Consider the following 13,845-nt stretch of genomic DNA (forward strand, 5'->3'; position numbering starts at 1 on the left):
TCTGCGTCCATTCTCCTGGAGGATTTTCCGCCGCTTGATGAGCTCACTGTTGAGCGGTGACGTCACCGTGTGCGCCGCGGTCCTTGAGCCTCCCCTAGACTCTCGGACGCGAACGCGCAGCCACTGGGAGATCTGGACGTCTTGTTTACACGCGCCCACCTCTAGACTCGAGGCGCTACCTTGGCGGGTCCTTTCCCTCCCCTAGGACCCGGCCTCTGCTCCTCCCTGTGTTTGTGCGGCGCCCGTTGGCCTGGCGGATTCTAGCGCAAAGAGGCTGGACTTGTAGGCACAGCAGCTCCGGAGGCGTGCTGGGCTGAGTGAGGGCCGGCGAAGGCCGGCGGGAACGCGACCAGGGCTATGCTGGGCAAGGATTACATGCTGGCTATCATTCTGGTCAACTGCGATGGTGTGCACAGAGGGTCCAGATGGGAGGGTCGGGAGCTGAGGGAAAACGAGGGAGCGCGAAAGGCTACCTTTGGCTCAAAGACAGGGAACCTGCCTTTAAGTTACTTGCGTACGTTATGTCTTGGGATGAGGACCAGGGGACAAATGAACCCAGATCTTTGCAATGCAATATCCAAGGTTGGAAGCGCAAATATGGGTTGGAGGAAGGGTTATGACAGTGTTATTCTTAGTCCACAAATAAGCCCTCCCTCTCCAATCCTACGTTCCTGTAGACGACTTGTGGGGGGACCAGAGTCTGGAGGGGGAGCCAGGCCTGCCCCCTGGCTGGAGGAAGATCCGCGATGCTGCAGGTACTTATTATTGGCATGTACCCAGCGGTAGCACTCAGTGGCAGCGCCCAACCTGGGAGTCAGGAGATGCAGAGGACCCAGGCAAGGTAGGTGGAGTGTGAGGAGAGGGCTTGAGCTCATGTGTGGACCTAAGCCTGCCACACTGACCTATCCCTCTCTCTACAGAAGACAGAGGGGATTTGGGGACTTCGGCCTCCCAAGGGGAGATCCTTCTCAAGCCTGGAGAGCTCACTGGACCAGAGGTAAGGGGGAGAGGCCAGGCAGAAATGAAAAGCCTGGGGTTCCATAGCACTCAAAGATGCAGCTGGACCTGTTACAGTCTGCTTTCCAGCCCAAGTTCTGGGGTGGCACAGTGGTAAAGAATCCACTTGCCAATGCAGGAGATGCAAGAGCCGTGGGTTTGATCCCTGGTTCAGGAAAATCCCCTGAAGGAGGAAATAGCAACCTGCTCCAGTATTCTTGCCTGGGAAGTCCCATGGATAGAGGAGCCTGGTGGGCCACAGTCCATGGAGTTGCAAAGAGTCAGAAACTACTGAGCCACTGAGCACACACATACACGCTATGTTCTTGGTTCTGTCCCATATTCTTGATTCTCCCAGTGTTTCGTTCCTTGATCCAAGCTCTGTTTTTTGCTGTATGGTTGTTTTATGTATTCTGGATCCTGACCTGTCATGTTCTACATCTTGCTGACTACCCTACCTTCTGTCCATGGAGGTTCCTATCCTGTGTTCAAGGGTCTTCTTGTCCTGATTTGGGGCACTGGTCCACATTTTGGACCCTGCTGCATGTTTGTAAGTTTTATTCTATGTCCTGTGTGTTGAATTTTTCTTCAATTTCTAAGCCATGCTCTGTATTACACTTATTTAATATGTCCTGGGCCCTGTCTCCCTCTGAGTTTACATTTGGGACTCTATATTCTGCTTCTTATCCCACATCTTGTGCCCATCAAGTAGTCTGGTTCTCACCATTGTGCCTTCTGTAGGAATTGTGGTCCTTTTACGAGCTCTGCTCTATTCCAGTAACTCTCTGTCCTGGTATGGTGAAGAATCCTACATCCAGAGAATGGAGCCAGGGGCTAAGGTAGTGACTTAAGCCTGAGGGCCAGCCCAGGACTTTGGGGAGGGTCCCCCAGGGAAAGGTCAGGGGTGAGACTGGGCTGAGCAGAGGTGATAAAGGGTGGAAGGAGGTCTCCAGAGGGTTTATATATGTGGAGCCTGTGACACTGCCCACCCTGCTTCATCCTGCTTCCCTTACTCAGGGGCCTTCTGTCCTTTCCTTCAACCCGTCAGTGCTTTGCAGTCCGCTCTCTGGGCTGGGTGGAAGTACCTGAAGAGGACCTGGTACCGGGGAAGAGCAGTATCGCTGTCAATAACTGCATCCAGCAGCTGGCCCAGACCCGAAGCCGCAGCCAGCCCCCGGATGGTGCCTGGGGTGAGGTGAGCTGGTTGACCCTTCGAGGTATTCAACCTAGCATCCAGCAGAGGTGGCTGTCCCTGAATTGCCTATTCCCCATGGCAGCCACCTTCATCTGAGCTCCGGCCTGACCTCTCCTTGGCAGGGCCAGAACATGCTGATGATCCTGAAAAAGGATGCCATGAGCCTGGTGAATCCCCTGGACCACAGTCTGATCCACTGCCAGCCCCTGGTGCACATCCGTGTATGGGGTGTGGGCAGCTCCAAGGGCCGGTGAGGACCCCCTGCATCCTTGGAAGTGAGAGTTGCTTCTCCTTCCCCCTTGCAGGCTGTGATCCCCACTGATGCTCATTCCCTGTATTGAACCCCTGGACACAGGTCCTCTGACATGGACCCAAGCTCTGCCTCCCCTGCCTGATCCAACCCTGGTTGGGGAGGGTGGGCTCCAGCCCAGCAGGGACAGACGGGGGAGAGTCTGAGAGGCTGGGCTGATTCTCTCCTGTGCTCCCACATGCTTCTGGAACAGTGACAGGTGAGTGACAGCCAAGTGCCTTGAGCTCCAGCCCTGATCTCCCTGTTCCATCCCTGTGTTAACTCTGACTTCCAGCCTCCTGCAGACACTGCAGGGCCCCCACGCCTACCCCAGCCCCATCTCTAGTCCTGCCCTACCCCCATCTCTGACCCTGCCAGGGACTTCGCTTTTGTGGCGGGTGACAAAGACAGCTGTATGCTCAAGTGCCATGTGTTTCGCTGTGACGTCCCTGCAAAGGCCATTGCCAGTGCCCTACATGGGCTTTGTGCCCAGGTAAGGGCCAGGAGTCGGGCAGGGAATGTGGGTATGGAGCTGGGTCTGAAGCTGCTAAGGTTGTTGGGTTAGGGTGGTATTGGCTCCCTTACCTCACTTCCCCCTCCCTTCACCGCATGCTGTCTACACTATGTTTCAGATCTTGTCGGAGCGAGTGGAGGTCAGTGGTGATTCCCCTTGCTGCTCACTAGACCCCATTACCCCTGAAGACCTGCCTCGACAAGGTATGGGGGGGGGGGTGCAGGGCTGCAATGCAAAAACAGACTACTTTGGTGAAAGATGGGGAGGGAGATATTTAGTACTTCTCTGCAGATAGAGGACTTCAGAGGTGTCCTTTCCCAGGGATCCCAAATCCTAAATTGGAGGAACATCCATGGCCTTTTTCCTGCTTAATCCAGTTCCCTTAGAAGGGTGGAGAAAGGGGTCATTGAGAGAGTACCCAGACCAACTTGGTGTATATATTTCAGTGGAGCTACTGGATGCTGTGAGCCAGGCTGCTCAGAAGTACGAGGCACTGTACATGGGGACCCTGCCAGTCACCAAAGCCATGGGTGAGAACTGAGTGGGCTGGAGGGCTTGGGCTGTGTAAGGGAAGTGGAAGGTGGAAAAGGAAGGATCTACCACCATTTCTCAGAGTGCTCCCATGGCCTTCTGTAGCCTGGGATGTACTGCCCTTCTCCACTTAGGATTTGAAGCCTGATCCCAGCTATTCTGTTCCCATCTCTCTGAATCCTAAGTCAGTGAGAGGGGCTTAGACACTCCTTGCAGGTCCTTCTTTACGCCTGGGAGACACTGAGGTGGGCATGTCCCCCCTAGGCATGGATGTGCTGAACGAGGCCATTGGTACGCTCACCACCCGTGGGGACCGGGACACCTGGGTCCCTGCCATGCTCAGTGTGTCTGACTCTGTTATGACTGCACATCCCATTCAGGTACCAGCCAGAAAAGGGTGAAGTTGGGAGCTGTGGAGGGGTGGGCGGGGATGCTAAGTGGTTATTGCTTGCTATTGGAAGTGCTCAAGGGGTCCAGCTAGTATCTGACCCTTCAGTGATTAGGCCTGATTTGGTCAGGCAGAGGCTGGTGCAGAGGAGGAACCACTGTGGCAGTGTCCTGTGCGCCTCGTGACCTTTATTGGTGTTGGTCGTGACCCACACACTTTTGGTCTCATTGCCGACCTGGGCCATCAGAGCTTCCAGTGTGCAGCCTTCTGGTGCCAGCCCCATGCAGGGGGACTCTCTGAAGCTGTGCAGGCGGCTTGCATGGTGAGTTAGGGGTGGGAATGGGTGGGTGGGATTGCCCTGCAGCTGCTCTATTCTGTTCACTGGGGTTCAGGATTAGCAGCCTCTCCAGAGATCACAGACCAGCCATGCCAGGGCTGACTGTGGTTCGGGAGTATTTTATTTAACCCTCACGCTGTTTTTAGTAGGTTTTAATTGTCAATATCTAAAGGCCAGGACATTTCACATAATAATAGCTATTCCTGTTTTTCTTTAAATGTCAGAAGCTCTGACACTTGGGTCCATATGCGTACATTTCAGCAAAATTGTGTAAGGGCTGTGCCTTATAAGGTGAACATTCTCTTTCCTGTTTTCTCTCATTTAGGTTGTTTTCTGGTGTCTGGGAATATGAATGTGGGACATTTGCACTCAGTTCAATTCACTTTCACTGAAATATGAGTAGTTGCCAGAACTCAACCATACTTGACCCTGGGAATTCAGTGGTGTGGAAAGCATGGCCTTTTTCCTCACAGAACAGTTAGGTTAGAGCAGAGATAGATGAGAAGGAAGTTGTACATCACAGGATGATGGACGCTTTGGCCCCTTCAGAGGTTCAAGGAGGCTCTCTGAAACAGGTGATAGAAAACTTAGAGTTGAAAGTCCAAAGAGGAAAGTTATCCAAGTGAAGGGGAGTGGTTTCAAAGATGTGCTGTCAAGTACAGGGAACCACAGTGGTCAAGGTGAGAGGGATGTCAGTGTCTGAAAGAATGTAGTTTACCTGGAGTACACCAGTGGGGGTAGGGTTGGTGGGTGGGGGAAGGATGGATGGAATGAGAGACAGGGGCAGAAAGAATGGCAGAATCCAGGTCACAGAACTTACAGGGTAGGGTGATGAGTTTGTTTCATCCTGAGGCACGATAAGCCATTGAAAGGTTTTGAGCAAGACAGTGAAGTCAAGTTTGTGGATTTGGAAGATGACTTAAACTACAGTACAGGTTTAAGATTTGGAAGACACCAGAGAAGTAAGAAGACCTTGTAAACCCTGTTGAATTCAGGAGAGAGAAGAGCAGGGCAGTTTTGCACTGGGACCGGGTTGTAGAACGTCCCCTTGACGAGGGACTCCACTTTGCCAGGGGCCAGTCCACTGTAAGGAGAGAGAGAGAAAGCCAGCATAGTGGTGGGTATGGTTAAGAACACAGGCCCTACAGTCAGAACTAGTTTTTATTTCCATCAATTTCTGACTCTTGTTAACTTGGGTAAATCATGTATTCTCATTGAATCTCACTTTCTAATTTGCAAAATGGTGATTATAACACCTGATAAATAACTGGATCAAGTAGAGTATAAAAGAACTTAACACAGTGTCAGGCTTTCCTTAAATGCTCAGTAAATGCCAGGTTTTAGACTTTTTGTTAATGAGCTACCTGTAAATGTTGTAGGGGCTCCAGACATGGCAGGTTACCCGCTTTTTTCCTCCTGATGCCTTGTCCTGCGGAAGCTTTCAGGGAGTCCAGGGGCCAGAAGGAGCTGGATCCTCACATTCCTCTTCTCCCTAGGTTCAGTACCAGAAGTGTCTTGTGGCCTCTGCAGCTCGAGGCAAGGCCTGGGGTGCCCAGGCCCGCGCACGCCTGCGGCTCAAGCGGACCAGCTCTGTGGACTCCCCAGGAGGTCCCCTGCCACTTCCCCTGCTCAAAGGAGGGGTTGGGGGTGCGGGAGCAGCCCCTCGAAAGCGGGGTGTCTTCTCTTTTCTTGATGCCTTCCGGCTGAAACCCTCTCTGCTCCACATGCCCTAAGTTAATTGGGGAGGACTGGGGAATGAGGCTCTGGGTCCACGCCCAATTCTGTACCCGTTCTTTCCCCAGGGGCCTGTAGCCTCTCACCTTTTGGAGCCTTCTCTGCGTGCCCCATTGACACTTGCCCACCCTCTATTGCCCAATTCATTGTTTGTATGGGTGATTGAGAGGCCCTGTACCACAACCTAGGCTGCAGGCTCTCCTTTCCCTGGGTCCCTGTGTTCCTTGCCCCTGTCCAACCCTGGACAGTTGGCTCTACCTCAGCAACACTTTATAGCAAAATCAGTACAAATAAAAATCGCTCGGTGACCTCACTGGATGTAAGTATATTGGGCCTGGGACAGGGTTGGGAGTTAACAGCCTGTATGAGTTAAGTGTCTATATCTGCTCTTGGTGTTGGTGGCAGCTGATAGTCACATAAGGGGATGGGAGAGTTGGAAATCTGACTTCATTTAACAAGTATATTTCTAAAGGACTTCTCTGTGCTAGGCATTAAGTTGGCATTGGAGGTGTAATCAAATAGGGGCTCCACCTTCTGAGACTGTCAAATAAACGAAAGTCAAGGACTGAAGATAACATGCAGTACAACTGGGAAGTCTCAGAGGGTTGTGGGAGCTCAGGTGAGACACCTCAGAAGTACCTGGTCTGAGACACTTTAAAGTGTACTAGGCTTCCAGATAAATATATTCCAACCAAGAGAGTGTAAACGTTCAGGGAAGTGGACAGAAGTTCTGGAAGTCCACTTGGCTAGATCACAGTGGGGCATATGTGGGGCAGGAGCTTCTGGTGGTGTAAACTTGCTTCGGAGAGCAACTGTGATTTGGAGAGGGAACCCACAGGGGACTTAAACTCCTAGAGCAGCACCTCCTGGAAAACAGCCCCATTTCATACCATATAGTCAGCACTCCCGAGTGTTAACTAGCTGACATAGACGGAGTTGGAGCAGGGTCTCCACGGCGATTTTCAGCGTTCCTGAATTGTCCTGCCTGGAGGGTCCAGGAAATCTGCCCTGTTGGGGGCGTGTCCCAGCCGACTGGGTGCGGCCGCCCCGGAAATGACGTGATGCCCCGCTGGCCGTGCGGAAGTGGAGATGGCGGAGCTGTATGTGAAGCCGGGTGAGCGCGGCGGGTGGGCTAGGGAGCTGGGTCCTCCCCTGGCCCAGGCTGGGGGCGGTTACTGTGTGGGGTGCGGACCCTCTGTGGCCCCCTCGGGCTCGCTTCACGTCTTCTCACTTTTGTAGGCAACACGGAGCGCGGCTGGAACGATCCGCCGCAGTTCTCCTATGGGCTGCAGACCCAGGCTGGCGGACCCAAGCGCTCGCCTCTCACCAAGAGGGTCGCCGCTCCCCAGGATGGATCCCCCAGAGGTGCGTGAGAGCCCTGTGTGCCGAGAGCCCCCGAAAATGGGCTGTGCCGGGATAAGCTTGCCCCGCTAGCCTATTTTTCTCTTCTGAGGACTTACTGAGGGAGAGAGGTTGGAGTCCTTCTGGGGCTCGGTTCAGGCCTTTTTCTGAGCTCCTCCGAATCGATGGACATGGATTTGGGTGGACTCCGGGAGTTGGTGATGGACAGGGAGGTCTGGCGTGCTGCGGTTCATGGGGCCGCAAAGAGTCGGACACGACAGAGCGACTGAACTGAACTATCTGTTGCCCAGGTTTGTCTCCAAAGAATCTGCTTTCGTTCTAGGTGACCTCATCCAGACTTACGGTTTTTAATGTAGTTTTTGTTACCAAATTATTTTCAAATTCTGTTCCAAACTTGGATCTTTTCTCGGAACCCCATGGTGGTACATCCATTTGTATGTTCTACCTCATCACTGGACTGTATGATAAGCATCTCAGACTTAACGTGTCATTCATGTAATCAGTATCATTTACTGAGCACCTGCTGTGTTTGAAGGCAAACTAGACAGCAGTGAACAAGACAAAAAGTTTTGTTTTCTTGGCGAAAGATGAAACTTTGGAGAAAGATGAAATGGTGGTAAGGACTCTGCAGAGAAATAAAACAGGGTGATGTGAGAGTCATTGGGTAACTAAGGTATCTGAAGGGCTGACATTTAAGCTGAAACCTGAAGGATTAAAAAGGCAGTCATGCAAAGATCAGGTGCAAGAGTATTCCAGGCATTAGAAACAGCTAGTGCAGAGGCCCAGAGGTAAGTTTGGCAAATTTAGACTAAAGGAATATCTGATGGCTAGCGCATAGTGGGCTAGGGATAGAGTTGAAGATGATCTGTGGCACTGAAAGGGCTTCCCAGGTGGCACCATGGTAAAGAATCTGCCTGCCAGTGCAGGAAATTGAGGAAACACAAGTTCGATTTTTGGGTCAGGAAGAACCCCTGGAATAGGAAATAGCAACCCACGCCAGTATTCTTGCCTGGAAAATTCCATGGACAGAGCATCCTGGTGGGCTACAGTCCATGGGGTTGCAAAGAGTGGGACATGATTGAGTGACGACTGATGTGACCCTGAATAGGGGGCTCAGATTCAGCTCTTTTCATCCCTCTATTATCCACACCTATAACACTGCAGAGTTACGATATAAATCAGTTTCTTAACCTTATCACTACTGGCCTTTTGGGCCAGATCATTCTTTTTTGTGAGGGATTGTCTTGTACATGTAGGTACATTGTAAGATGTCTGCAGCATCCCTGGCTTCTACTCACTGGATGCCAGTAGCACCCACCCTAAGTTGTGACAGTCAAAAGTGTCTCCAGAGGTTTGGAGACAAAATCTCCCCAGATTGAGAAACACTGATTGACTTACATGTTTAAAAAGATCACTATGTTTGCTCTATGGAAAACATATTTTAGGGAAGAAGTGAAAAAAACTATAACACAGATAAAATATGATAATTTGGCCAGGGGTAGGAGTACTAGAGGTAGTAGTAATTGGATGGATGTGGAGAAAGTCAGTAGGAATGAGTAGATATAGTAGGTGAGGTGAAAGAAGAGGCTATGTAACTTACATTTTTTCACTTGAGGAACTGGACGGTGTTCATTGATATGGGATAACTGGGTTTTGGCAGGGGAGGAGAAAAGCAAGATTTCTGTCTTGGCCATGTTGAATTTGGGCTGCTACTTTGGGGAGAGCTCTGGGCCTGAATTATAGAAATGTGTCACTATCATATGAATAGTATTTAATGTCATGAACTTGAGTACAAAAAGTGAAGACAGGATTCAAGACAGAACCCTAGTGTTCTCTAGCATTTCAAGGTTGAACAGAGAATTAGCAAAGGAGGCTGAGAAATGACCAGTGAAGGAAGAAAAGTAGAATTACTCTCTGGGAGAAAGTAGTATCTTGATTGAACCCTGATGAATGCTGCTGAGAAGTAAGTAAGAGGGAGAAAAGGGACCACTTGATTTGAAAGACGTAGCAATCACCAGTGATCCTAACAGAAGCATTCAGGAGTGATGAGAAGTAGGGCAGTACCTGAGGATGGAATGTGAGGTAAGGGAGAGTTCTGCGTGCTGATGGGATGGCTCAGTAGAGGGAGAACTGATTGCTCAGGGGAAAGGGATGACTGCAGGAGCAAAGCCCAGAGAAGGTGAGAGAGGTGGGTAGAGCCCAGCTGGAGAGAGAGCCTCTGGGAGAAGCGGGAGCCTTTCATCTATTAGAAGAAAAAGGAAAGCAGCTCCAGGTGCAGGTGGGTAGGCAGAACTGGTGGTGAGAAGATGAGCGTTCCTGTTTAATGACCTTTATTTTCTCGGTGAAATGTGAGGCAGGGCCAGAAGTAGACATCAAGGAAAGGAAAATAAAGGGAGAAGGTAGAAAAGTTTATAGGCGATAAGATGTGGAAATAATTGTTCTGAAGAGGAGAAAAACGAGGCAAAGTATAGGATTTTCAGGCAGTGTTAGATGTTTTTTAAAATCTGTAGCTATGAATTTAAACCCATGCTCCCTGCAATTGAAGGTGGATTCTCAACCAGGGAGACCACCAGGGAAGTCCCTGTGCTGCTGCTGCTGCTGCTGCTGCTAAGTCGCTTCAGTCGTGTCCGACTCTGTGCGACCCTATAGACGGCAGCCCACCAGGCTCCCCCGTTCCTGGGATTCTCCAGGCAAGAACACTGGAGTGGGTTGCCATTTCCTTCTCCAATGCATGAAAGTGAAAAGTGAAGTCGCTCAATTGTGTCCAACTCTTAGAAACCCTATGGACTGCAGCCCACCGGGCTCCTCCATCCATGGGATTTTCCAGGCAAGAGTACTGGAGTGGGGTGCCATTGCCTTCTCTAGGGAAGTCCCTGTAGCTATATCAATTTAAAGGGAGTGATTTTAATGCATCTCGAAAATCTGAGTAACTGCGCTAGAGGGTTAGGAGGGGTGGACACTGTTGTTGAAAACAAGGCAGATGATGAGATGCTGAAGGAGAATGGTCACTGGAGGTGAGGTCAAATTGACAGACCAATTAGATGAATTATCATCCATGTGCATATTAATACATGAAAGTAATTTTTGACTTTTCTTCTCCAGTATTCTCGTTTTTCATAGTGATTCTGCCATCGTGTCATCAAAGTCAGAAACCAAGAGTCACTCTTGGCTCCTGTCTTTCACCCCCATTCCATCAAGATTTGTTCTGTCTCCTCCTAAATAAATCAGACCACCCCATTTCCCCTTGTCTACTCTCACTCTAGTCCATGCCAGCATTCTCTTTCCTGGACTGTTGTTAACCTCCCAGCCGGTATCCCTGCCCTTCTTTACCTATTCTCATCAACTTTTCACAGACCATAAAGAGTGAACGCCATAAAACACAAGTTTAGTGACATCACCCCCTGCTTTTATAAACCTGGCAATGGTTTCCCGTTACCATTAAAGGAGTAATAGCTCAAAACTGGGCTTCTCTGGTAGCTCAGCTGGCAAAGAATCCGCCTGAAATGCAGGAGACTCCAGTTTGATTCCTGGGTCAGGAAGATCCCCTGGAGAAGGGATAGGCTACCCACTCCAGTATTCCTGGGCTTCCCTGTGGCTTAGTCGGTAAAGAATCCACCTGCAGTGCGGGAGACCTTGGTTTGGTCCCTAGGTTGGGAAGATCTCCTGGAGAAGGGCATGGCAACCCACTCCAATATTCTTGCCTGGAGAATCCCCATGGACAAAGGAGCCTGGTGGGCTACAGGCCATGGGCTCGCAAAGAGTCGGACATGACTGAGCGACTAAGCACAGACAGCTCAAGACCAAACTCCTCCAAAGTCCTGCAGGGTCTGGACCCCTACTTACCTTTCTAGTGAAAGCTCATAATTTCTCAGTGTTAAGCATTTCTAACCACACAGGCCTTGTTTCTGGTCCTTGAACGTCAAGACTTTTCCCTTCTCTTGGGCACTGCCGTTACCTATACCCTAGTACCTGGTTCCTTCAACTCTTAATGACTGCATCTATCTCATCCAAGTTCTTAACTTTGTGAGCACTTTTTGCTACTCAGTTTAGCAGCTGTACCTATATTCTTACACTTAATCATCGTAACCTTGTGAAGTAAGTGCTGCTACTGTAATATCCCCATTTTATAGAAGAGGAACCCAAGCTCAGAGGTTAAAAGTAACTTGCCAAATGTCACATTGTGTTGAATTAGGGCAAACTTTGACATCACCTTAGAAGGCCTTCCTTGAACACTCAGTCTAGGTAGGGTCCTTTACTACTATTCTGCTTTACCACAGCATCCATTTTTCTTTCTTTGTATATAAGCCACATTTGCTTGATCCTGCTTTATCTTTTCAGTCCCTACCTCAGAGACATCTCCTGGGCTCCCCCCAATGGGGCCTCCACCTCCTTCAAGTAAGGCTTCCAGACCCCCCCAATTTGTGGGGAGCTGTCCTCCCTCCAGAACGGAGCCCATGGATTCCCCAGTCGTTGAGTCTGAGACTCGGCTGGAAGATGTACTGAGACCTTTGGAACGGGCATTGGAGGACTGCCGTGGCCACATAAAGGTAAGTGGGAAAGCTCCCATCAACAGCCAGATGCAGGTGTGGCTCCCAAAGGTAGACCCTCTGACCTGATGAGCAGTCTTAAAGGAAAGTAGAGTGGTCTTCACCTCTTTGGCCCTTAGAATCCCATGGACAGAGGAGCCTGGTGGGCCACAGTCCATGGGGTTGCAAAGAGTTGGACACAACTGAGCGACTGACACTTTCACTTTCCTTATTGTAAAGCAACACTATAGAATTAATTTTTAACCATCTGAAAAACTCCAGAAATTTAAAAATTCTAGCCATACACACATTTTCCTTGAAAAGAGATCCATAGATTTCATCAGATTCTTGGGCCTCTAATCTTTTTGTAAAGAACCGTAACTCAGATTGAGTATAAAATTCCTGGGCCAGACAGAGCATGTGCTGCCTACCCTGCCCCTGCAGGGCTGGCAGCACTGACTTGGAGGGTGCTTCTGTCTCGCAGAAGCAGGTATGTGATGACATCAGCCGACGCCTGGCTCTGCTGCAGGAACAGTGGGCTGGAGGGAAGCTGTCAATGCCTGTAAAGAAGAGGATGGCTCTGCTGGTGCAAGGTGTGGTGGGGTCCCTTGGTATAGCCTAACCCCTCATCCTGCCATGGTTGTCCGAGTTGGACTAGGTGCTGAGATTTTGACTGGGGGAGGGGGGAGGAGTGGCAGCTATATCTTTGGCTCCAGGTTGCTTGCTCAGCCCCTCTCTCTCCTCAGAGCTTTCAAGCCACCAGTGGGATGCAGCAGATGACATCCACCGCTCACTCATGGTTGACCATGTGACTGAGGTCAGTCAGTGGATGGTGGGAGTTAAAAGATTAATTGCGGTAAAGAGGAGTCTGTTTTCAGAGGAGGAGGCCAATGAAGAGAAATCCATAGCCACAGCTGAGCAGAACCAAACTGTACCAGGCATCCAGCATGACCTGTGATCCTGTGGGTTCCCCAGACTCATCTCACACCATCTCCTGTGCCTTGGCATGGAAGGCTTCTCTAACTTGACTCCTTTTTACCACTGGGAAGACGGTCTGCCCATGGGAAACTCTGGCCTGACCCGTTTCTGGGGGAAGAGGTCTCACCTGGACCACAACGAGGTTGCTTTATCATACCATATGCATTTCAATAAAAACATCTCAATATAGTGGGCCCTGGGTAGGAGAGATGAGCGAGCCCTTCATATGTTCCCTCTGGTGTCCTTGACTGCTCTGCTTCTTGTTTTCCTCTATTCATCATGAATGGCCTTGCTAAGCATGAGTAGAGTATCACCTGGCACTTTCCCCCAAATTACATGGAAACATACATCCCTTTCTGGGCTGAGTCATCTATGTTTGGATGACTTTGTTTCAACATGGAAACAAAGGCTCAAATAGCATGGGGAGATTTTTTTCTCTTAAGAGGAGGAGACTGCTTATTTGCATTGCATCACCCTTGACGTATGCAAGTGCTACAGAGATTATAACATAGCTATATAAACTGAAGGTGAAAAAGACCAGATTGTTGCAATATGGGTACATGATTTTTCCCCATGGGGGCAGGGGAGGGGGAGCAGGATTATGACTCTTTATCTGACTCACCAAATAAGCTGCTGCCTCGGTTTGGGCCCTAAGGTCTTCTAACACTTTGAGGACAACAGAACCAGGTGGAAGGGGCCAGGAGGTTCACATCATGCTGTGAGAAGGGAGAGTACAGGTTTTCAGTGTTGGAATAAGGTTGGTACTTACAGGTAGGAGGCAGAAAAGGCATGGGGAGAGATCAAAGAAGGCTGTAGGCTGGGGCACTGCCTCTTGTTTCCTGCTTTGAAACAACTGGGGAGGGACTGCTAGAGAGGCTAATTCCGGGAAGGGTGCTTCCTGGAAAGGCTGGAACTGCCCTTGGCAGGGGTCAGGCTATTGCTGTTTATGGTTTGGCAGCTCCTATGACCTGTCCCCAAAGTCTGCCTCAGGGTCT

General features: G+C 50.2%; 2 protein-coding genes and 1 long non-coding RNA gene across 12 annotated transcripts; 2 read left to right on the top strand and 1 right to left on the bottom strand.

The window, feature by feature from the left end:
- Positions 1 to 21: 21 nt before the first annotated feature.
- Positions 22 to 6,297, top strand: APBB3 (amyloid beta precursor protein binding family B member 3). Of its 10 annotated transcripts, none has more exons than XM_025292580.2 (13): positions 33 to 406; positions 678 to 841; positions 921 to 997; positions 1,775 to 1,835; positions 2,045 to 2,191; positions 2,274 to 2,441; positions 2,695 to 2,700; positions 2,859 to 2,973; positions 3,113 to 3,197; positions 3,441 to 3,524; positions 3,790 to 3,905; positions 4,044 to 4,235; positions 5,747 to 6,297. In XM_025292580.2, exons 1-13 carry the CDS (start codon positions 404 to 406, stop codon positions 5,981 to 5,983), a joined length of 1,455 nt encoding a protein of 484 aa, XP_025148365.1. In that variant the 5' UTR covers positions 33 to 403; the 3' UTR covers positions 5,984 to 6,297. The 10 variants fall into 10 exon arrangements, with proteins under 10 accessions (XP_025148368.1, XP_025148372.1, XP_025148367.1 ...); XM_025292581.2 differs by having other exon boundaries at positions 38 to 406; positions 1,738 to 1,835; positions 2,314 to 2,441; XM_006062695.3 differs by having other exon boundaries at positions 41 to 406; positions 2,314 to 2,441.
- On the bottom strand, positions 5,107 to 7,012 carry LOC112586899. The gene is made up of 2 exons (XR_003111381.2): positions 6,875 to 7,012; positions 5,107 to 5,742 (listed from the first exon to the last, which is right to left on the bottom strand). It is a non-coding gene; the product is annotated as an uncharacterized LOC112586899 (long non-coding RNA).
- On the top strand, positions 6,931 to 13,039 carry SRA1 (steroid receptor RNA activator 1). The gene is made up of 5 exons (XM_044947580.1): positions 6,931 to 7,098; positions 7,224 to 7,349; positions 11,685 to 11,893; positions 12,357 to 12,465; positions 12,619 to 13,039. Exons 1-5 carry the CDS (start codon positions 7,074 to 7,076, stop codon positions 12,828 to 12,830), a joined length of 681 nt encoding a protein of 226 aa, XP_044803515.1. The 5' UTR covers positions 6,931 to 7,073; the 3' UTR covers positions 12,831 to 13,039.
- The last annotated feature ends 806 nt before the right edge of the window (positions 13,040 to 13,845 follow it).

Source organism: Bubalus bubalis, chromosome 9 (assembly GCF_019923935.1).
Source record: "Bubalus bubalis isolate 160015118507 breed Murrah chromosome 9, NDDB_SH_1, whole genome shotgun sequence".
NCBI classification, from domain to species: domain Eukaryota; kingdom Metazoa; phylum Chordata; class Mammalia; order Artiodactyla; family Bovidae; genus Bubalus; species Bubalus bubalis.

What these genes read in the sequence shown, in the direction of transcription:
- APBB3 (XM_006062694.3), top strand. Translation starts at nt 358, where the DNA reads ATGCTGGGCAAGGATTACATGCTGGCTATCATTCTGGTCAACTGCGAT. An exon ending in CGGATGGTGCCTGGGGTGAG is followed by an intron (nt 2,192 to 2,313) that starts GTGAGCTGGTTG and finishes TCTCCTTGGCAG; the next exon opens with GGCCAGAACATGCTGATGAT. An exon ending in TGAAGACCTGCCTCGACAAG is followed by an intron (nt 3,198 to 3,440) that starts GTATGGGGGGGG and finishes TATATATTTCAG; the next exon opens with TGGAGCTACTGGATGCTGTG.
- SRA1 (XM_044947580.1), top strand. Translation starts at nt 7,074, where the DNA reads ATGGCGGAGCTGTATGTGAAGCCGG. An exon ending in GGAGCTGTATGTGAAGCCGG is followed by an intron (nt 7,099 to 7,223) that starts GTGAGCGCGGCG and finishes TCACTTTTGTAG; the next exon opens with GCAACACGGAGCGCGGCTGG. An exon ending in GATGGCTCTGCTGGTGCAAG is followed by an intron (nt 12,466 to 12,618) that starts GTGTGGTGGGGT and finishes CTCTCTCCTCAG; the next exon opens with AGCTTTCAAGCCACCAGTGG.